This window comes from Oncorhynchus keta, chromosome 11, assembly GCF_023373465.1.
Source record: "Oncorhynchus keta strain PuntledgeMale-10-30-2019 chromosome 11, Oket_V2, whole genome shotgun sequence".
Classification (NCBI taxonomy): Eukaryota; Metazoa; Chordata; class Actinopteri; order Salmoniformes; family Salmonidae; genus Oncorhynchus; species Oncorhynchus keta.
The window spans coordinates 13767601-13790749 of NC_068431.1; the positions used below are offsets into that span (position 1 = coordinate 13767601).

Here is a 23149-nt window from a genome sequence, read left to right on the forward strand (position 1 = left end):
ATGAGGACATTCTTGGTTTGAACTTCAGCTGTCAGACTGAGTGTTTGTGTAACCTCTGCAGCAAGAGGGCTCACACCCCCCCAGAATGATATAGTGGGAGGAGCAGGCCGTAACTCATCGTGTTTGGGAAAACACTGCTGCAGCGATGCATCCCAAACAGCCTTTTAAAGGTCATCAATGATGCATTCTGGGAAAATAGCTCATAGATGTAAAGAGGGGAAGGTTAAACATTGTACATATGTTCTTGGAAAGCCTCCATATCACTTACCTGCCCTCCAAGCTACAGTATAATGATGGATACAGGGATGGCTAATACTTTAGGTTTTTGATTTCATCTGATTTCCAGGGTTGATCAGTGACTTTCTATGTTATTTGTCTCACTTCATCTGTAGAATGCTAGACTAAACACACTGGCATATTAAATGTTCTCTGTGACCTCTTAAGTATTTACAATTTGTGATTCTTGATAGTGTAAGGTCAGATTAACTTGAGTAGATGCAGGTTATTTCTGTACACACACAGGCATCTGATATCCCCATTGGCAACTTTGAAAGAAACAAAGAAAGAACATGAGATAGTGGGACCAAAATGTCAAACCAATAACCACTTAGTAAAACAACATTTATTTTATTTTTTCAGTTATAAACCGATAGTGGACTATATCGACACACAGTTTGAAAAGTACCTCCAGGAAGAGCTGAAAATCAAGCGCTCCCTCTTCAACTACCACGACGGGAGGGTCCACATCTGTCTGTACTTCATTGCTCCCACGGGGCATTCGCTGAAGTCTTTGGATTTAGTTACCATGAAGAAACTGGACAGCAAGGTAAAGGATCACTACCACCAATGCCTTGTGGGCAGAAAACACACACCATCCTATTGTTTGACTTGTATAGATGCTGAAATCCTTTTACTTTGACTGGTGTGGATTTCTCACAGTTGTGGAATAGCTAGCTCTTCATGTAGGGGTAAGGACCAGCTAACAGACATTCCAGATCAAATTTTAGGTTGATATCGTTCCCTAATGTATCTGGCAGACATAAGCAAGTATGTAGCAGCAGATCCATAGGTTAGGATAATTTGAATATCATTGAGCTTTTACATTGTTATAAAATAGCCCTACAATTTATATTTTCCAAAAATATACACTCACTGAAGTAGTCTAATTCTAACCTCCGTTTGGATATTTGATTAATTGATTAACCGTACCCATCCCCAAAATTGACTGCGGTCTATTGGAAACACCTGAATGATCATTGCCTCAATTAGTGAACTGGTGGAATGAATCTTGTAACTATTGCAGTTTAAGCATGAATGAGGGTGAGGGAAAGAGAGTGTCACTACTAGTTACTAGTGCAGTCACGTTTTATTGACCCCAAAGAGGGCAGGTGAAATCTGTGAAATACTCCGGCTGACACTTGACAAACCAGACAATACATCCAGTACGCCAACTCCTATTACGACCCTACCAAGCTCATATACAGTGGAGCAAAAAAGTATTTAGTCAGCCACCAATTGTGCAAGTTCTCCCACTTAAAAAGACAAGAGGCCTGTAATTTTCATCATATGTACACTTCAACTATGACAGACAACACGAGAAAAGAAAATCCAGAAAATCACATTGTAGGATTTTTTATGAATTTATTTGCAAATTATGGTGGAAAATAAGTATTTGGTCACCTACAAACAAGCAAGATTTCTGGCTCTCACAGACCTGTAACTTCTATTTAAGAGGCACCTCTGTCCTCCACTCATTACCTGTATTAATGGCACCTGTTTTAAACTTGTTATCAGGCGGCAGCGTAGCCTAGTGGTTAGAGTGTTGGACTAGTAACCGGAAGGTTGCGAGTTCAAACCCCCGAGCTGACAAGGTACAAATCTGTCGTTCTGCCCCTGTTCCCAGGCCGTCATTGAAAATAAGAATGTGTTCTTAACTGACTTGCCTGGTTAAATAAAGGTAAAAAAATAAAATAATAAAATAAAAAATAAAAGACACCTGTCCACAACTTTAAACAGTCACACTCCAAACTCCACCATGGCCAAGACCAAAGAGCTGTTGAAGGACACCAGAAACAAAATTAGACCTGGGAAGACCTGGGAAGACTGAATCTGCAATAGGTAAGCAGCTTGGTTTGAAGAAATCAACTGTGGGAGCAATTATTAGGAAATGGAAGACATACAAGACCACTGATAATCTCCCTCGATCTGGGGCTCCACGCAAGATCTCACCCCGTGGGGTCAAAATGATCACAAGAACGGTGAGCAACAATCCCAGAACCACACGGGGGGACCTAGTGAATGACCTGCAGAGAGCTGGGACCAAAGTAACAAAGCAAATCAGTAACACACTACGCCGCCAGGGACTCAAATCCTGCAGTGCCAGACCCTTCTGAGAGCTAGAGAGCATTTGGATGATCCAGAAGAAGATTGGGAGAATGTCATATGGTCAGATGAAACCAAAATATAACTTTTTGGTAAAAACTCAACTCGTTGTGTTTGGAGGACAAAGAATGCTGAGTTGCATCCAAAGAACACCATACCTACTGTGAAGCATGGGGGTGGAAACATCATGCTTTGGGGCTGTTTTTCTGCAAAGGGACCAGGACGACTGACCCGTGTAAAGGAAAGAATGAATGGGGCCATGTATCGTGAGATTTTGAGTGAAAACCTCCTTCCATCAGCAAGGGCATTGACGATGAAATGTGGCTGGGTCTTTCAGCATGACAATGATCCCAAACACACCGCCCGGGCAACGGAGTGGCTTCGTAAGAAGCATTTCAAGGTCCTGGAGTGGCCTAGCCAGTCTCCAGATCTCAACCCCATAGAAAATCTTTGGAAGGAGTTGAAAGTCCGTGTTGCCCAGCAACAGCCCCAAAACATCACTGCTCTAGAGGAGATCTGCATGGAGGAATGGGCCAAAATACCAGCAACAGTGTGTGAAAACCTTGTGAAGACTTACAGAAAACGTTTGACCTCTGTCATTTGCAACAAAGGGTATATAACAAAGTATTGAGAAACTTTTGTTATTGACCAAATACTTATTTTCCACCATAATTTGCAAATAAATTCATTAAAAATCCTACAATGTGATTTTCTGGAGAAAAAAAATCTCATTTTGTCTGTCATAGTTGAAGTGTACCTATGATTAAAATTACAGGCCTCTCTCACCTTTTTAAGTGGGAGAACTTGCACAATTGGTGGCTGACTAAATACTTTCTTGCCCCACTGTATCAGGCCAGTTGTATGGCCTATAAAGCTGTTCTAGGAATGGTGGAGAGGAAATGCCAGGCTTGTTTGTGTCTAGAAATGCGATGACTCATATCAAACAGATGGTATGGTTATGATAGGGTTGGGCGTTATCCAGATTTTCATACTGTCAAATACATACACACTGAGTGTACAAAACATTAAGAACACCTGCTCTTTCCATGACAGGCTGACCAGGTAAAAGCTGTGATCCCTTATTGATGTTACTTATTAAATCCACTTCAATCTGTGTAGATGAAGAAGAGGAGACCGGTTATAGAAGGAATTTTAAGCCTTGAGGTAATTGAGACTTGGATTGTGTATGTGTGCCATTCAGAGGGTGAATGGGCAAGACAAAACAGAAGTGCCTTTGAATGGTTGATGGTAGTAGGTGCCAGGCGCACCGGTTTCACAGTGTTAAGAACAGTATCAAGAATGGTCCACCACCCGAAGGACATCCAGCCAGCTTGACACACATGTGGGAAGCATTAGAGTCAACATGGGCCAATATCCCTGTGGAATGTTTTCGACACCTTGTCGAGTCCACAGCCTCAATTCATTTGAACTCAATGTCAAAAACTAGCAGCGTTTTTAAGGTGTTCTTAATGTTTTGTACACTCAGTATTTAAATAAATGTTTTATTACATTTTTTACGCACACAACAATTGAGGCAACATGGATCTTGGTCCAGGAGGGGATTGAATGTCTCTGCTGTAACCAAGAAGCTTGATCTTGACATCCAGCCACTTAGCGAGCAAGTTAGCAAACCAAATGCATAGCTGGAGCCCTGAGCTGGATATAATTTATTTGACTCATCTTAGATTTCATATACTTATAAGCGGTGGAGTTGTCATAATTCCAAAATCACATTGTTGTCACGCCTACCTTGGAGGTCTGGAGAATTTAGCAGCAACATTCTGAATTGTCCGCTGGGAGTTGATGTTACATTTTAAGAACCCCCCCATACGCCCGTTGAAGGGTCTTTATTTTTATTATTTATTTGTATTAAGAACAAAACCAATTCAAAGATACACAAACATGTACATAAACCTAACAGACGGGTATTTCATATCTAGATACATTTTCAATTTGTCAAAGTTTTATGTTATTGCTTTTTTGTTTTTTCACTTACTGATCATTTGTTAAATAATGTGAAGAGGGGTTTGTTTTCTGCCCACATTTTATGGATAACTAATCCGCTAGGAAAAATAAACAAATTAACAATGAAAGTTAAATCATTTATACATAATATCAGAGTCTCTCAAATTAACATTAATAGTTGTTTCGTTTCAAATAAAATCTAACTCACTCCAAAATCTTCTGACATAAGAACAGTCCCAAAATAAATGGTCAAGAGTTTCTGGGTCACAACCACAAAATACACATTTGTTATCAATAGCTATTTTAAATCTGTGTATAATAAAGGTCTTTACAGGGTCGATTCTATGAATGAGTTTGTATGATACTACTTTCACCTTATTAGATAGACAATATTTGCCAGACAACAACAAGGCTGCATTCCAGTTCACTTGTCCTAGGGCTGCATTCCAGTTCACTTGTCCTCGGGCTGCATTCCAGTTCACTTGTCCTCGGGCTGCATTCCAGTTCACTTGTCCTAGGGCTGCATTCCAGTTCACTTGTCCTAGGGCTGCATTCCAGTTCACTTGTCCTCGGGCTGCATTCCAGTTCACTTGTCCTCGGGCTGCATTCCAGTTCACTTGTCCTAGGGCTGCATTCCAGTTCACTTGTCCTAGGGCTGCATTCCAGTTCACTTGTCCTAGGGCTGCATTCCAGTTCACTTGTCCTAGGGCTGCATTCCAGTTCACTTGTCCTAGGGCTGCATTCCAGTTCACTTGTCCTAGGGCTGCATTCCAGTTCACTTGTCCTAGGGCTGCATTCCAGTTCACTTGTCCTAGGGCTGCATTCCAGTTCACTTGTCCTAGGGCTGCATTCCAGTTCACTTGTCCTAGGGCTGCATTCCAGTTCACTTGTCCTAGGGCTGCATTCCAGTTCACTTGTCCTAGGGCTGCATTCCAGTTCACTTGTCCTAGGGCTGCATTCCAGTTCACTTGTCCTAGGGCTGTCCAGTTCACTTGGGCTGCATTCCAGTTCACTTGTCCTAGGGCTGCATTCCAGTTCACTTGTCCTAGGGCTGCATTCCAGTTCACTTGTCCTAGGGCTGCATTCCAGTTCACTTGTCCTAGGGCTGCATTCCAGTTCACTTGTCCTAGGGCTGCATTCCAGTTCACTTGTCCTAGGGCTGCATTCCAGTTCACTTGTCCTAGGGCTGCATTCCGGTTCACTTGTCCTAGGGCTGCATTCCGGTTCACTTGTCCTAGGGCTGCATTCCGGTTCACTTGTCCTAGGGCTGCATTCCGGTTCACTTGTCCTAGGGCTGCATTCCGGTTCACTTGTCCTCGGGCTGCATTCCGGTTCACTTGTCCTAGGGCTGCATTCCGGTTCACTTGTCCTCGGGCTGCATTCCGGTTCACTTGTCCTCGGGCTGCATTCCGGTTCACTTGTCCTCGGGCTGCATTCCGGTTCACTTGTCCTCGGGCTGCATTCCGGTTCACTTGTCCTCGGGCTGCATTCCGGTTCACTTGTCCTCGGGCTGCATTCCGGTTCACTTGTCCTCGGGCTGCATTCCGGTTCACTTGTCCTAGGGCTGCATTCCGGTTCACTTGTCCTAGGGCTGCATTCCAGTTCACTTGTCCTAGGGCTGCATTCCAGTTCACTTGTCCTAGGGCTGCATTCCAGTTCACTTGTCCTAGGGCTGCATTCCAGTTCACTTGTCCTAGGGCTGCATTCCAGTTCACTTGTCCTCGGGCTGCATTCCAGTTCACTTGTCCTCGGGCTGCATTCCAGTTCACTTGTCCTCGGGCTGCATTCCAGTTCACTTGTCCTAGGGCTGCATTCCAGTTCACTTGTCCTAGGGCTGCATTCCAGTTCACTTGTCCTAGGGCTGCATTCCAGTTCACTTGTCCTAGGGCTGCATTCCAGTATATTTTAGCTGAGAGAATAGCAACATTTGGACTGTTTTCCTTATATATATATATATATATATGTTATTACATTTATAGTTTAAAATGTCAATTCCTTCTACAAAATCCTCAACAGTACTGTTATATCCACTTTGAGTACTGCTCTATTCTCCTAACAGAAGAATAGCACCTGTAGGGACAGCTCTAACAACAATTCAATACTCCTCAGGAGTGAATGTAACATTGTGTTCTCATGAGTTCTGGATAATCATATAGTTGTCCATCATTATTCAATAATTGTTTATCCCAGATAATGCTGTTGTCAAACCAGTTCTGGAAAAATATAGACTTGTTTTTGTATTTTATGTCTCTATTATTCCAGATTGTATACCTATGTGGGGAAAAATTATGTTTGTACATGAGGTTCCAAGTTAGAAATCAAATGTTATTGGTCACATACACGTGTTTAGCAGATGTTAATGCTTGTGAAGTACTTGTTTATGAAAGTTAGCAAGCTTAATAAGAATCTTACCCACATCAAAGTTGCATTTGAGTAAGAATTCTAGACCACCAATCTGTTAGAATGTTAAATTAGGGATTATATTCCAAATGCAATCCTTATTTCTTAAATAGTTTTGTATCCATTTTGATCTTAAAGATTATAGTCGAGGTTTTAATATCCAGAGCATTCAACCCTTCCTCAACTTGGGTTCTACACATTACCGCTTTTCTTAAATGATGAGGTTTATTCCTCCATATGAAGTTAAATCATTTAGTATCAACCATTTTAGTTACATCCAAGGGAGGTAAGAACTAATCTGGACAGACCTTCAGATTTGGACAAAAGTACACGTCCAGATAAAGACAGATCTCTTAATAACCAGGAGTTAAATCTCTTTCCAATGTCCTCTACAATAGGAAAGATTTAAGTTGGCCCTTTCTTTCTGATCTTTGCTAAGTTTAATAACAAAATATGTAATCACATCTTTTATAGGAATATTACATACTGAGTTTGTCACATCTTTTATAGGAATATTACATACTGAGTTTGTCACATCTTTTATAGGAATATTACATACTGAGTTTGTCACATCTTTTATAGGAATATTACATACTGAGTTTGTCACATCTTTTCAACGTAAATGATTCACATTTCCTAATATTCAGAGAGAAACCAGATTTGAAAATATTGACCAAAAATCAGTCTCAAAAATAAAATAATCTTCAACTGTATCAAAAGCCTTGTACACATAAAATAAAGCTATCTTCCATAATGTGCTCATTGTTGTCTATCAAGTCCAATACTAGTAGAATATTATTACCTATATGTCTGCCCTTCATAAAACCAGACTGGGTTTCATCAATGATTTGGTCAAGACCTTTTTTAAGTCTTTATTGCAAAAATGGATGCAAGTAGCTTTCCATCATTGTTCATTAATGTGATTGGTCTCCAATTTTCTAACATCATAGGATCTTTGTTTGGTTTGGGTATTACAGAAAGAGGCATTGTGTCATAGAAACAGGCAGGAACCCTAAATCAATTGCCTCCTTAAAAATATGAAATATAAATTCAACAATGTCCTGAAAATATTTATAGATTTCACTAAAGGCCATCATTCCCTGGAGATTTGTTCGCTTAACTTGCTGATTAATTTATTTCTATTAATGAAATAAAAAATGTATTACAAGACTTTTGGAAGTCTTCATCTATTAATTTTGCATAGTCTTTGACAGAGTCTAGAAAGGGAGATATGTCACTAGTAGGACAGGTGAAAAGATGACCATAGAATTCTGAAACCTATTTTGACATTTTTTCATTTTCTTTGTCATCTATATTAAGCTTATGAATGGAGGTAAATTCAGATATTATTTTTTTCAACCCTAAATTGCGTAAGTTTTTTTTTTCTTCACCTTCCTCCAACCATCTCCTTCTTGATCTTACAAATGTCCCCTTTACTCTCTCTTCATACATTCGGTCCATTTCTAGTTGTAAAGAAAATAACTGACCAAGGTCCTCCATAGAGATTAGAGAAAGTATTTCAAACATACATTTATCTTCCCTCAATCTTAAGTTCAGCAATTTCTTTACCTCTCTTCATGGCTGTCTGTCTTATTTCATACTTCATTAATTCCCAGTATTTCCCATGAGACTTAAATAGATGGGCTTTCCTCCAATTGTCTTGATCATATCAAGATGGATGCAAAAGATATTATACATCTTTCAACAGTCTACTATTGAGTTTCCAATAGCTTCAATTGGCTTTAACTTCAGATCCATGAATATTTAAAGATAAGAATGTAACTTTATGATCAGTAAGAATTGATGGTTCAATGGATACCTTGACTACAGTGTTATCTGATTAATTAGAAATCAACCAGAAGTCAATTCTTGACTGTCTGGACATGTCCTTGTTACTCCAAGTGAAGTCGTTTTCATCAGGATATTTAGAGGGTGGTATGTGTTCGTCACTGTTTTCCAACCGGGTTGGACACATTTTGTATAAAGTTGTTTCGTATTCTAGCTAGTTTTCAACAGTGGAGAAAATATGGAGGAAAAATGGTATTCCGTTTTGCCAGAAGCGTGCTCTATACACAACATCGAATCAATGAAGGCATTATAACCCCTCTCCTTGAACATTATATTGAAGAAAATATACATTTTGGTGTGTCTAGCTACAGGCTATGGTACAAGTTTAGTGTATTAAGGGTGGCCGACAGTCTGCGATTTATTGAAAGTGGAGAAATCGTCTGTAATAGTAGTTCTCTGAAGTCAATAATCAAGGATCAGGTTCGTGTTCTGAACTCTCAAGGAATTGCCTCCGTTTTCACTGGTCAAAGTGAGAAGGACGAGAAAATTGCCAAGGGTGAATATACGATTGTCTTCCAGGACTCCTGAAACTTTTGTTGGCTCAGAGAAATGGTGAGGCCTACTTCAAACGTCATTGATCCGCGAGCGTCTCATTGGAATGGGTGTCGATGAGGTTCAATGGTGAGTTATTTGTGTGGAACTAAAAATGTGTTGAGCATCTTTTTGGCTAAGTTAACTAAAACTGTCTTATCGATATCGGGGGAGAGAGGAGGGGTGATTGAGGTGCAGCTATGTGGTGAGAGCAGGAGAAGGGGATGTGGTTGCAGCTATGTGGGTTGGGGTGGGAGACATGCCATGTGTTTTTATTGCCATGTGGTGTATGGTAATTATTTGACTTGTAAAACTACTGTCTCATGCGTGAAACCTGCTAATTCTTTGATCAGTTGTGTTTCTGTGCATTTTAGTATGGATCAATAATGTTGGACCTTCTCTTAAAATAACCCTCCTTCTATATGAACACACAGGCCACGCTCTACCTTCAACATGACAATGTTGTCATTAAACAAATATTATTTAGTCCTTTTGACAACTAATGCATATTGTCTTGTTTGTATCCCATTTCCTATAAGGGGGTAAGGCACAGGGGAAGGAGCTTGCTTTTCGGAAGTGGTGGAGAATGGTTGGCGAGCTGCGGTCACTCCTACCAAATCCTGTATTGTGTTTCTAAGGCTATAAGGAATAGCATAATGAAGCAGCTGGGCATGCAGCAATGTGTTGGGGGTGGTGAACACTGGGCATGCAGCAATGTGTTGGGGGTGGTGAACACTGGGCATGCAGCAATGTGTTGGGGGTGGTGAACACTGGGCATGCAGCAATGTGTTGGGGGTGGTGAACACTGGGCATGCAGCAATGTGTTGGGGGTGGTGAACACTGGGCATGCAGCAATGTGTTGAGGGTGGTGAACACTGGGAAATGCAGCAATGTGTTGAGGGTGGTGAACACTGGGAAATGCAGCAATGTGTTGGGGGTGGTGAACACTGGGCATGCAGCAATGTGTTGAGGGTGGTGAACACTGGGAAATGCAGCAATGTGTTGAGGGTGGTGAACACTGGGAAATGCAGCAATGTGTTGAGGGTGGTGAACACTGGGAAATGCAGCAATGTGTTGGGGGTGGTGAACACTGGGAAATGCAGCAATGTGTTGGGGGTGGTGAACACTGGGAAATGCAGCAATGTGTTGAGGGTGGTGAACACTGGGAAATGCAGCAATGTGTTGAGGGTGGTGAACACTGGGAAATGCAGCAATGTGTTGAGGGTGGTGAACACTGGGAAATGCAGCAATGTGTTGAGGGTGGTGAACACTGGGAAATGCAGCAATGTGTTGGGGGTGGTGAACACTGGGCATGCAGCAATGTGTTGGGGGTGGTGAACACTGGGCATGCAGCAATGTGTTGAGGGTGGTGAACACTGGGCATGCAGCAATGTGTTGGGGGTGGTGAACACTGGGCATGCAGCAATGTGTTGAGGGTGGTGAACACTGGGAAATGCAGCAATGTGTTGAGGGTGGTGAACACTGGGAAATGCAGCAATGTGTTGGGGGTGGTGAACACTGGGCATGCAGCAATGTGTTGAGGGTGGTGAACACTGGGAAATGCAGCAATGTGTTGAGGGTGGTGAACACTGGGAAATGCAGCAATGTGTTGAGGGTGGTGAACACTGGGAAATGCAGCAATGTGTTGGGGGTGGTGAACACTGGGAAATGCAGCAATGTGTTGGGGGTGGTGAACACTGGGAAATGCAGCAATGTGTTGAGGGTGGTGAACACTGGGAAATGCAGCAATGTGTTGAGGGTGGTGAACACTGGGAAATGCAGCAATGTGTTGAGGGTGGTGAACACTGGGAAATGCAGCAATGTGTTGAGGGTGGTGAACACTGGGAAATGCAGCAATGTGTTGGGGGTGGTGAACACTGGGAAATGCAGCAATGTGTTGAGGGTGGTGAACACTGGGAAATGCAGCAATGTGTTGAGGGTGGTGAACACTGGGAAATGCAGCAATGTGTTGGGGGTGGTGAACACTGGGCATGCAGCAATGTGTTGGGGGTGGTGAACACTGGGCATGCAGCAATGTGTTGGGGGTGGTGAACACTGGGCATGCAGCAATGTGTTGAGGGTGGTGAGAAGTCCTGACAGGGACACCATCAGACAGGCAGTGATGAAAGAAGGTGTCATCTGACCCTGTAGAGATGTTTTCATGGTTGCTCACAAGAGGTGGAGTCAAAGGGGCCTGAAACCCCAAGGACTGTCATACGGTCCTGTTTTTCAGCATTTCCTTGGAGAACTCCAGTGCATCCAGCAGGATTAGAGGGCAGGCTGGAAAACAGGCTTTTCAACATGTACCACTCAGAGATACCCGAGCACATAAAACTGTGCATCATCACTGCCTTGGAAGATGAGTCATTTAATCTCAGAGTTGTGATGGCTACTTCTGCACTGGGAATGGGGCTAGACTTTAAGGGGGGGGGGGGCTGTCTATCATCACCTGTCTATCATCACTGATGTTTTTGGTGATGAACACCTTGAGTGATGATTATTATAACGACTATTCAGTGTTGGGACAGCTTGGGGCTTTTGCAAACATGACTGACATGAGTCCTTTTAGATGCTATGTTGAAAAATACTGTAAGTATTGTCTCGTCTGCTTAAAATACTTCATTGTTGTGGAAACGGGCCCTTTTGCCATTGAGCTGTATGGAATATTATTATGTATGCCACACACACACACACACACACACACACACACACTAACACACACACAGTACATTTTATAATTTAGCTTAAAGATTTGTTCTATTACTAATTTTCAGTTGGGCCCTATCTAAAGTATAGAGTTCGTCAAGGTGTAACCTGTCACCCATAGTTACTTGTTTATAAACTGTTTATATATATATTTTTTTAAATCTTTCACTTTTCTCCTTCACTTGACTTCAATAAATAATCCAGATTTGGAAACATCAATGCTCAGATGATTGTATGACTTTATTGTAAATTAACTTGATACTTATTTCATCCAAAAAAAGGCAAATGCAACTTTCAAAGTAGAAAAGGTGTGGGAATTTGGAAAAGGCTAGGCTATAGCAGTTGTTACTGCTCTGACACGCTTCACACATCACAGCCCGTAAAACATATTCCTATATACAGTTTGTCAGACAGGAACAACAGGAAGAAAGTTAACTGTACATAAGATTGTAATAAAAGTAATTACACATCATTAAAATTAAAATAAAAAGGTAGTAATTACACAAATAAATGCAACAAAGAATGTAACGTTATTAAAGAAAATGCACGTTTTGTGCATCTATATTGTCATTGGTGACAGTACTACGTGTTTCCTCTCTTCTATTACTTCTCTACGTCTGTGGAATATAACAGGATGTGCATTCTAGGGTCTCAGCACTACAGCTGAAATCAACTGTCAATGTGTGTGCCTCTGTCTGCGATCCAAACGAGCGAATGCTTTCTTCTTCTCTCGGTTTAAGTTGGGTTTGTGGTAGCTGATCCAAAACACTATATGGTTGATCTCTTTAGATCTACTTGAGATTGAGAGCTTTCCAGACTCTGGCTAAAGCTCAGTCTTTATCAAATTGCTGCACGAGGTCTGTCTGCTCTCTGACGGTCCTGCTGACTTTTTATGTCAAACTGGACATAGGATGATGTTGGATGAGGTCTTTTGTGAGGCTCACATGGTTTTAGCAGTTCTTGCATCAAATACTTTGGTATTGCTCTAGGCTGATTTACTTCTATTTGTGGTGTGGTTTTCAAATCAGCCCCTTTGGTCTTCCAATCTCACCTGCACCTTTCTACCTGTTTTTATCTGCACTGTTTTGTCTTTTCTGTGGTAAAACAATACCAATACAGAGGTACTGTAGTTGTGACCTTACATAAAGGGAAAATAAGGTTTTCAGATCTGAAATGGTCGTCATGCTTTATGCAACACATTTTCTATAATTAACTTTATTGCTGTACATCCTACAAGGTGAGCTCAATTTCGAGTCTCATAGCAAAGGGTCTGAATACTTATGTAAATAAGGTATTTCTGTTTTTTTATTTTTAATGCATTTGCTAACATTTCTAAAAACCTGTTCTCGCTTTGTCATTATACACCTATAGATAAACATTTTAGAATGAGGCTGTAGAAAAAGGCTAACTTAACAAAATGTAGAAAAAGTCTAGGGGTCTGAATACTTTCTGAATCCACTGTATAGAAGTTTGGAACCACCAAGACTCAGAGCTGGCCAAACTGAGAAATCGGGGGAGAAGGGCCTTGATCGGGGGGGGGTGACCAAGAACCCGATGTGTAGATGGGAGAACCTTCCAGAAGGGCAACCATCTCTGCAGCACTCCACCAATCAGGCCTTTATGGTAGAGTGGCCGGCCGGAAGCCACTCCTCAGTAAAATGCACATGACAGCCCACTTGGCGGTTGCCAACAGGCACCTAAAGGACTCTCAGACCATGAGAAACAAGATTCTCTGGTCTGATGAAACCAAGATTGAACTCCTTTGCATCAAGTGTCACATCTGGAGGAAACCTGGCACCATCCCTACGGTGAAGCGTGGGTGGCAGCATCATGATGTGGGGATGTTTTTCAGATGCAGGGACTGGGAGACTAGTCAGGATAGATGAATGGAGCAATGTAGAGAGAACTGCTCCAGAGCGCTCAGGACCTCAGACTGGGGCGAAGGTTCACCTTCCAACAGGACAACGACCCTAAGCACACAGCCAAGACAATGCAGCAGTAGCTTCGGGACAAGTCTCAATGTCCTTCGGTGGCCCAGCCAGAGCCTGGACTTGAACCCGATCTAACATATCTGGAGAGTCCTGAAAATAGCTGTGCTGTGACGCTCCCCATCCAACCTGACAGAGCTTGAGAGGATCTGCAGAGAAGAATGGGAGAAACTCCCCAAATACAGGTGTTCCAAGCTTGTAGCATAATACCCAAGAAGACTCGGCTGTAATCGCTGCCAAAGGTGCTTTAACAAAGTACTGAGTAAAGGGTCATAATACTTATGTAAATGTGATATATTTTTATTTATTATTTTAATACGTTTTCTAAAATGTCTAAACCTGTTTTTGCTTTATCATTATCATTATGGGCTATTGTGTGTAGATTGTATATTTTTAGTCCATTTTAGGATAAGGCTGTAACCTAAACAAAATGTGTAAAACGTTCAGGGGGTGTGAATACTTTCCGAATGCACTGTATACTGTGTATATAACATTTTGTTTTTTTAAACAGTATTGGAAATCATACGGTCTGTACTTTTTAAATACCCCTGTATAAATCTGGATATCGCCCAAGTCTAGGCCAATAACTCAACCAACAGCATGGCAACTTACCTCAGCCAACAGCATAGCTCTATCGCTCTCTGAGCTGTCACTAATGAGCCTTTTCACAGGGGACACAGGGCAGACTGAAAATCAGCCTATATGTCTATGATGTAAAGCAGACAGGCAATGGGGTTTAACTTATACTTCCATAAAGACTATTGAGGCAGAATGTTGACAGGTTCACAGCAGTGAGGGACCAACACCTAAATATAGTATTGTACGGTGGTCTGGTTTAGGGATGAGATGAGCCTCTGCTGTTTTACCTCAATAGACGTTGTGTAAAGGACGGATGCATCTATGCAAAACAACCATGACATCTGCTTTGTAGCAAAATGATGCTGAATGGTCACATGGAACAAGGCCTCCTTTTTGACCCTAACAAGTTGTCTCTCATCACCTCCTGGCTATAGGATGTCAGTGACTTTAATCTATGATAATCATCTACATCGTCCCAGTACTCTGAGGAGCCAAAGCAATACTGTCAAATGAATGTGTTTATTTTCCCATCTGTTTTAGTGCTGAGATGGGACCACGGTCAGTTTGTTTTCTTAATTGCTGTTTGTTTTATTGTTCTGTGTGGGTTTGACTGAGATCAACCTGTCGTGGTTTGCTTATGGCGACATTCAGTACTTCAAATCTAATTTTATTTGTCACATACACATGGTTAGCAGATGTTAGTGCGAGTGTAGCGAAATGCTTGTGCTTCTAGTTCAGACAATGCAGTAATAACCAACAAGTAATCTAGCTAACAATTCCAAAACTACTACCTTATAGACACAAGTGTAAGGGGATAAAGAATATGTACATAAAGATATATGAATGAGTGATGGTACAGAGCGGCATAGGCAAGATACAGTAGATGGTATTGAGTGCAGTATATACATATGAGATGAGTATGTAAACAAAGTGGCATAGTTAGTGGCTAGTGATACATGGATTACATAAGGATGCAGTAGATGAGAGAGTACAGTATATACGTATACATATGAGATGAATAATGTAGGGTATGTAAACATTATATTAGGTAGCATTGTTTAAAGTGGCTAGTGTTATATTTTACATAATTTCCCATCAATTCCCATTATTAAAGTGGCTGGAGTTGAGTCAGTGTGTTGGCAGCAGCCACTCAATGTTAGTGGTGGCTGTTTAACAGTCTGATGGCCTTGAGATAGAAGCTGTTTTTCAGTCTCTCAGTCCCAGCTTTGATGCACCTGTACTGACCTCGCCTTCTGGATGATAGCGGGGTGAACAGGCAGTGGCTCGGGTGGTTGTTGTCCTTGATGATCTTTATGGCCTTCCTGTGACATCGGGTGGTGTAGGTGTCCTGGAGGGCAGGTAGTTTGCCCCCGGTGATGCGCTGTGCAGACCTCACTACCCTCTTGGAGAGCCTTACGGTTGTCGTACCAGGCGGTGATACAGCCCGACAGGATGCTTTCGATTGTGCATCTGTAGAAGTTTGTGAGTGCTTTTGGTGACAAGCTGAATTTCTTCAGCCTCCTGAGGTTGAAGAGGCGCTGCTGCGCCTTCTTCACGATGCTGTCTGTGTGGGTGGACCAATTCAGTTTGTCTGTGATGTGTACGCCGAGGAACTTAACTTACTACCCTCTCCACTACTGTTCCATCTATGTGGATAGGGGGGTGTTCCCTCTGCTGTTTCCTAAAGTCCACAATCATCTCCTTAGTTTTGTTGATGTTGAGTGTGAGGTTATTTTCCTGACACCACACTCCGAGGGCCCTCACCTCCTCCCTGTAGGCCGTCTCGTCGTTGTTGGTAATCAAGCCTACCACTGTTGTGTCGTCCGCAAACTTGATGATTGAGTTGGAGGCGTGCGTGGCCACGCAGTCGTGGGTGAACAGGGAGTACAGGAGAGGGCTCAGAACGCACCCTTGTGGGGCCCCAGTGTTGAGGATCAGCGGGGTGGAGATGTTGTTGCCTACCCTCACCACCTGGGGGCGGCCCGTCAGGAAGTCCATTACCCAGTTGCACAGGGCGGGGTCGAGACCCAGGGTCTCGAGCTTGATGACGAGCTTGGAGGGCACTATGGTGTTAAATGCCGAGCTGTAGTCGATGAACAGCATTCTCACATAGGTATTCCTCTTGTCCAGATGGGTTAGGGCAGTGTGCAGTGTGGTTGAGATTGCATCGTCTGTGGACCTATTTGGGCGGTAAGCAAATTGGAGTGGGTCTAGGGTGTCAGGTAGGGTGGAGGTGATATGGTCCTTGACTAGTCTTTCAAAGCACTTCATGATGACGGAAGTGAGTGCTACGGGGCGGTAGTCGTTTAGCTCAGTTACCTTAGCTTTCTTGGGAACAGGAACAATGGTGGCACTCTTGAAGCATGTGGGAACAACAGACTGGGATAGGGATTGATTGAATATGTCCGTAAACACACCAGCCAGCTGGTCTGCGCATGCTCTGAGGGCGTGGCTAGGGATGCCGTCTCGGCCTGCAGCCTTGCGAGGGTTGACCCGTTTAAATGTTTTCCTCACGTCGGCTGCAGTGAAGGAGAGTCCGCATGTTTTTAGTTGCGGGCAGTGTCAGTGGCACAGTATTGTCCTCAAAGCGGGCAAAAAAGTATTTGTTGATGATACTCTGACAAATTCAGATTCTCTTATATGCATTGATCTTTAATTTTAAGATACAATTGCCATGAAACCTTTGTTAAATCATAGCAGAATTTCTAAAGATGTACAATTTGTAGAAAAACCTAAAAAGCAAACCAGATGGAGTTTATCCTAATGGCCAGAATGCTCTCCTTTCTCTCCTTTTTAGGTGAATATAATCCCCATCATCGCTAAAGCCGATACAATCTCCAAGAGCGAGCTCCATAAATTCAAGATTAAAATCATGAGTGAGCTGGTGAGCAACGGAGTGCAGATCTATCAGTTCCCCACAGATGACCACGCAGTCACAGAGATCAACTCCTCCATGAATGTGAGTCACTCACTGTTTTTCCCTCACTATAGGTGGTTTTAATATATGGTTTTATGGTTTTAATAGCTGCACATAGTTTCCTCCCTCTGAAACTTCCTCTGTGTACCGCATTGATGGAGAATTGGTAGAGCAGCAAATCACTTGATCTGGTCTGTCTGGCCTGTCTAGTGTCTACGGGACCCACCCTATAGCTCTGTGTTCAGGCTAGATGGCCTCATTACCTGGGCTCTTGACAGTTTTGGCTTACCACTTCATTCTTGAGGTTGCTTTGATGAACGTTTTTCTCATGATGTAGGATCTCACTGGCCAGAGTAATTCTGGGAGAAATACAGAACCATGTTATTAATCAGGCCAACAAGACATGCCTCTAAACACTGCTGGCCAGATGTTAAACACAGCCCATGTCAACACTGTTTTGGCCTAGAGTTATTCTTGTGTTGTCTATGGCAACGTTGTTACAACCAAAGTTGTATTCTAAATTAAACATTCATATTTTCTCTCCTGTTGTCTTTTTCCTCTCTTCCATGGCTGTCTGTCTAAGCAGTTACACCTGCTAGTAAACATGGCCATCTTGCCTCCCGAGTGGCGCAGTGGTCTAAGGCACTGCATCGCAGTGTTAGCTGTGCCACTAGAGATCCTGGTTCGAGTCCAGGCCCTGTCACAACCGGCCGCGACCAGGAGACCCATGGGGCGGCGCACAATTTGGCCCAGCGTCGTCCTGGGGAGGGTTTGGCCGGCAGGGATGTTCCTGTCCCATCGCACACTAGCGACTCCCGTGGTGGCACTAGCGACTCCTGGGCGCAATGCACGCTGACACGTTTGCCAGGTGTACGGTGTTTCCTCCCACACATTGGTGCAGCTGGCTTCCGGGTAAAGCGGGCGTTGTGTCAAGAAGTAGTGCAACTTGGCTGGGTTGTGTTTCGAAGGACGCACGGCTCTCGACCTTCGCCTCTCCCGATTCCGTACAGGAGTTGTAGCGATGGGACAGGACTGTAACTACCAATTGGATACCACGAAATTGGGGAGAAAAAGGGGTAAAAAAAATCAAATCAAATATGGCCATCTGTCTAAGCAGTGCCTGCCTAATAAATATGTTGACTAAGCTGTAAGGAAGGAGTGTAACCTGTGTGAGAGACAGGTTGTTGTTTGAAAGCAGCTTTTGGTCAGAGCTGTTGACCTTTTGAACTCCTTCAGGCTCACCTCCCCTTCGCTGTGGTGGGGAGCGTCGAGGAGGTTAAAGTGGGAAACAAAACGGTGAGGGCCAGGCAGTACCCCTGGGGAGTAGTACAAGGTGAGTATCTCTCCTCTTTCTGTACCTCTTGGCTCCTCTTTCCATTTCAGGAGAGAACTGCTGCTCAGACAGATTCCCTAGTGTGTTGGGGAAATGGCATAGGCCGATGAATGCACTATTGGTAGTATTACTACAGGGACACTGCTACAGTACATTGTTTGCTTTGTTTATAGACCTTCAGCTGTGCTTGACAGGGACTCTAAATGTTATAATTAGATTATGTCACAGAGCACTGCTGGTAGACTATTTTAACTCAGCTGGGAGTTTTCATATTCAGAACGGCCTCTCCATTATCCTGTGTCCGTTGTTTCCATTCCCCAATCCTCCCAGGACAGTGGTTTAGTTTTATTTATAAACCCGGTCTCGTAGGAGAGCATTCCAATCAGTCGTTCCATGACGCCCGCCAACTGATTGTTCAAAAATGGTTTCTGTAGTTAGAATCAAGTAAGATTGGCATTCCTAGAAACATTATATTGTTGAAATGTAGTTTTATACCAGAGAAATTAAGCTAATTGAATGCAACATATAATATTCAATAAATATAGTACAAAACATCTGATTTGGACTCCACTGTTTCCTACCAATGAATAAGACATTAGGAATCAATTTTTTGTCAATAGCCACCCACGTACCCCCCCACACCCCATGCCAATCCCACCTCAACAACCAGTACACAGTATCAGATCTCTGTTTGACAAGTATGAAGCTGCAGCTTTGAGTATTGCTTCTCCTTACTATAATCTATTCCCTGTGAATCTGGTGATGTATCCCCCCCCCACTGAAATTAGTAATTAAAATCACTTGCATTATTTACCATAAAGTAGTGTGAAAGTAACAGGTTTTGACCACTAGATGCCAATGTTCCTGCTATACCTGCTACACTCGTTTATCTATTTTGCTTGTCTCTTGTGTTTTATTAAATAAATCACAATTTTCTTTGCAACTTTGGGTAGAAAACCAATAGATTTGGATCATGATGAAAATAAATGGTGTGGTCATCCTCAATTCAAGCCAGTCCTCCATGAAAGTAATTCCGTATGTCCTCCTTTCACGCTTAAACTGTGTCCAAGAAACGGACCCTTTTGTGTGTGATTTATTCCCTTCAAAAAAGTTATTGATTAGCTACTGTTAGGCCATTCCTGGAAAACAAGCAAACCATTAGGCTACAGCAGTTCTAATGGTTTAAATGGTATGATCTTCAATGGTAAAAGCCCCCCACAGACACACACACACTGCTGGAATTGAACAGTTAACTATGCAAATGAGCAAAATATGTGTACATTAAGGAAATAGACACCAAGCTTAAATAGAAGCCTGTCTCTAAGCGCCTGTTGTGTTCAGTGATTTAGGCAACGCCGGGGCTATTAATTTAAGTTTTACGGTACTTTATGATAAATAATGCAAGCGACTTCAATGATTAATTCCCTGACCAGGGGAAAATAACATCACCAGATTCACAGGGAATACATTACATAGTATGGAGATGCAATACTCCAAGCCACAGCTTCATTATACTTGTCAAACATGGAGAACTGATTTGGTTGTAGGTGTGAGATTGGTGTGGAGGGTCTGGTCCGTGTGTGGCTTTTGACTCCCCCCAAAAATGTGATTTTAATTACTAATTTCAGTGGGAGTGATACATCACCAGATTCACAGGGAATACATTACATAGTAGGGAGAAGCAATACTCCAAGCCGCAGCTTCATACTTGTCAAACAGAGAACTGATACTGCGTACTGGTTGTTGAGGTGGGATTGGCATGGGGTGTGGGGGGGTGCGTTGGTGGCTTTTGACAAAAAATGGATTCCTAATGTCTTACTCATTGGTAGGAAGAAGTTTGGTCCAATTTGGATGTTGGTACTATATTTATTGAATATTATCTGAATCCTATAAATTCAAATGGCCAGTTCAGGAGCAATCAATTAACTTAAATTTTCAAATAATATTTGAACAAAATAATGTTTCACGAATGCTAATCGTATTTGAGATAGTGGGTGTCGAAATCATGTTATGTTGTGTTTACTTGATTGAATCTCCGTCGCTAAGATAGTCAGTTTTAGTCCGAACCCCATAGGAAAACAGTTTTGATTGTTTTCCTAAGTAATTTGTGGGTTATTATAACCCAGAAACAGAGAAAGTCTTTACAAAAACAAAAATGACTTTTGAGGGCTTTTACTAATCTCACCCCAGGATCTCACTGCTGTTTTTTGTGACGCCCAGACGACTATGACAGATAGCAGACCGCTGGTATTTCTTCCCTCCCAGCTATTTCTGTACAGTGTGTGTAATGTTTGAATCCCCTGCCCTGGCGGCTCAGGATTTCTGGGGGCTTTGGGCAGGGGTCATCACCTCAGATCTCAACGGGGAGAGTTTACCAGAGAGGTTGTTAGATGCCAGATGTCATCAACCATTTTTCCTCCTCAAATTCTTCAAAGTGGAGTTAATTTGTTTGTGTGTCATTTCTCCCTCAAACAGTATTTTCAGTCTCTGTTTACTGAAGGATGTTTTACCCTCACGGTGTAGTGGCTATCATGTGGAATGTAATCATGTTCTGCGTGAAATGCCTCTCTAATTGGCACTATTTTTAGCAACATCCTTACATCCAGCACAGCGCTCACAGCTGGGGTTGATATTTAGTTCCACTATATCCTACAGTATACCACTGTAGCCCATGTGCTCCCTCTGGTCTTCTCCAGGGCAAATTCTTCCCCACTTATGTCAGTCAGAAAGCAGGAAATGCTTCCTGTTCCAGTCCACACAATGGGATGCATGAGAGAGCTTTTTCTCAGAGAGTTGGTGGAACATAAACATCCAGAAGTGTAATAATTAATCTACACTACCCTCTAGCTCAAGGGGGGGGGGGGCAAATTAGGGCCCGCCGGGCACTTCAATCCGGCCCGCGAGACATTAATAAAAACAAATATATTTTTGTCTCCCTTTTTTCGCCCCAATTTCATGGTATCCAATTGGTAGTTAGTCTTGTCTTATCGCTGCAACTCCTGTACAGATTTGGGAGAGGCGAAGGTCAAGAGCCATGTGTCCCCCGAAAGACATTAGTAACATAGGCTCATTGACATTGCATTGTCTCTGTGCTGTCCCGTCCAGTGGAGAACGAGAGCCACTGTGACTTTGTGAAGCTGCGTGAGATGCTGATCAGGGTGAACATGGAGGATCTGAGAGAGCAGACTCACGCCAGACACTACGAGCTCTACCGCCGCTGCAAACTGGAGGAGATGGGATTCACAGATACAGACCCTGACTGTCAGCCGTTCAGGTGAGGCAGCAAGGCTGAGAACAGAACACACAAACAAAAATCTAATCTAATGTTATTGGTCACATACACATGGTTCGCAGATGTTAATGCAAGTGTAGCAAAATGCTTGTGCTTCTAGTTCTGACAGTGCAGTAATATCTAACAATTCACCAACAACTACCTAATACACACACGTCTAAAGGGGTAAATGAGAATATGTGCATACAAGTATATGGATGAGCGATGTCTGAGCGGCATAGGCAAGGTGCAATAGATGGTCTAAAATACAGAATATACACGTGATGTAAGATATGTAAACATTATTAAAGTGGCATTATTTAAAGTGGCATTGTTTAAAGTAACTAGTGATCCATTTATTAAAGTGTCCAGTGATTGGGTCTCAATGTAGGCAGCAGCCTCTCTGAGATGGTGATTAATGTTTAGCAGTCTGATGGCCTTGAAATTGAAAAACAGATTCTATTTCTCAGTCCCAGCTTTGATGCATCTGTACTGACCTCGCCTTCTGGATGGTAAGTGTGAACAGGCAGTGGCTCAGGTGGTTGTTGTCAATCTTTTTGGCATTCCTGTGGCATCAGGTGCTGTAGGTGTCATGGAGGGCAGGTAGTTTGCCCCTGGTGATGGTGTGTAGATCTCACCACCCTCTGGAGAGCCTTGTGGTTGAGGGTGGTGCAGTTGCCGTACCAAGCGGTGATACAGCCGACAGGTTGCTCTCGATTGTGCATCTGTAAAAGTTTGTCAGGGTTTTGGGTGACAAGTCAAATTTCTTCAACCTCCTGAGGTTGAAGAGGCGCTGTTGCACCTTCTTCACCACACTGTTTATGTGGGTGGACCATTTCAGTTTGTCTGTGAAATTAACAATCAAGCTAGTCATATGTTACTGGGGAAGCGGACCAATTAATCTCAGATTTCAGCATGTAAAGATGCTCTTTCTGTGAGTGATATGAACCCTGTGTTAGTCAGAGGTGTACTGTAGTTAGGCTCAGCGGTAGTAATCCATTTCTCTTTCTCTCTCTTCCCTGTCCACAGTCTCCAGGAGACCTATGAGGCCAAGAGGAAAGAGTTCATGGGAGACCTGCAGAAGAAAGAGGAGGAGATGCGACAGATGTTTGTCAACAAAGTGAAGGAGACTGAGGCAGAGCTGAAAGAGAAGGAGAGAGAGGTGAGGGAGTAGCTGCTGGCTGGGAATGGGGGATTGTGGGTGGGGGGTGAAGTATTTCAGTAAATGG

The 23149-nt window shown here is 42.8% G+C and overlaps 1 protein-coding gene across 2 annotated transcripts in view; it reads left to right on the forward strand.

Moving 5' to 3' along the window:
- LOC118373493 (septin-8-A-like) overlaps positions 1-23149 on the forward strand; it is a 49084-nt gene that overhangs the window by 10123 nt on the left and 15812 nt on the right. For both annotated transcript variants that reach the window (XM_035759628.2, XM_035759629.2), the window contains exons 4-8: positions 640-826; positions 17197-17358; positions 18553-18649; positions 21755-21923; positions 22950-23082. In XM_035759628.2, coding sequence (XP_035615521.1) covers positions 640-826; positions 17197-17358; positions 18553-18649; positions 21755-21923; positions 22950-23082 — 748 coding nt within the window. The remainder of the gene's footprint in view (positions 1-639; positions 827-17196; positions 17359-18552; positions 18650-21754; positions 21924-22949; positions 23083-23149) is intronic.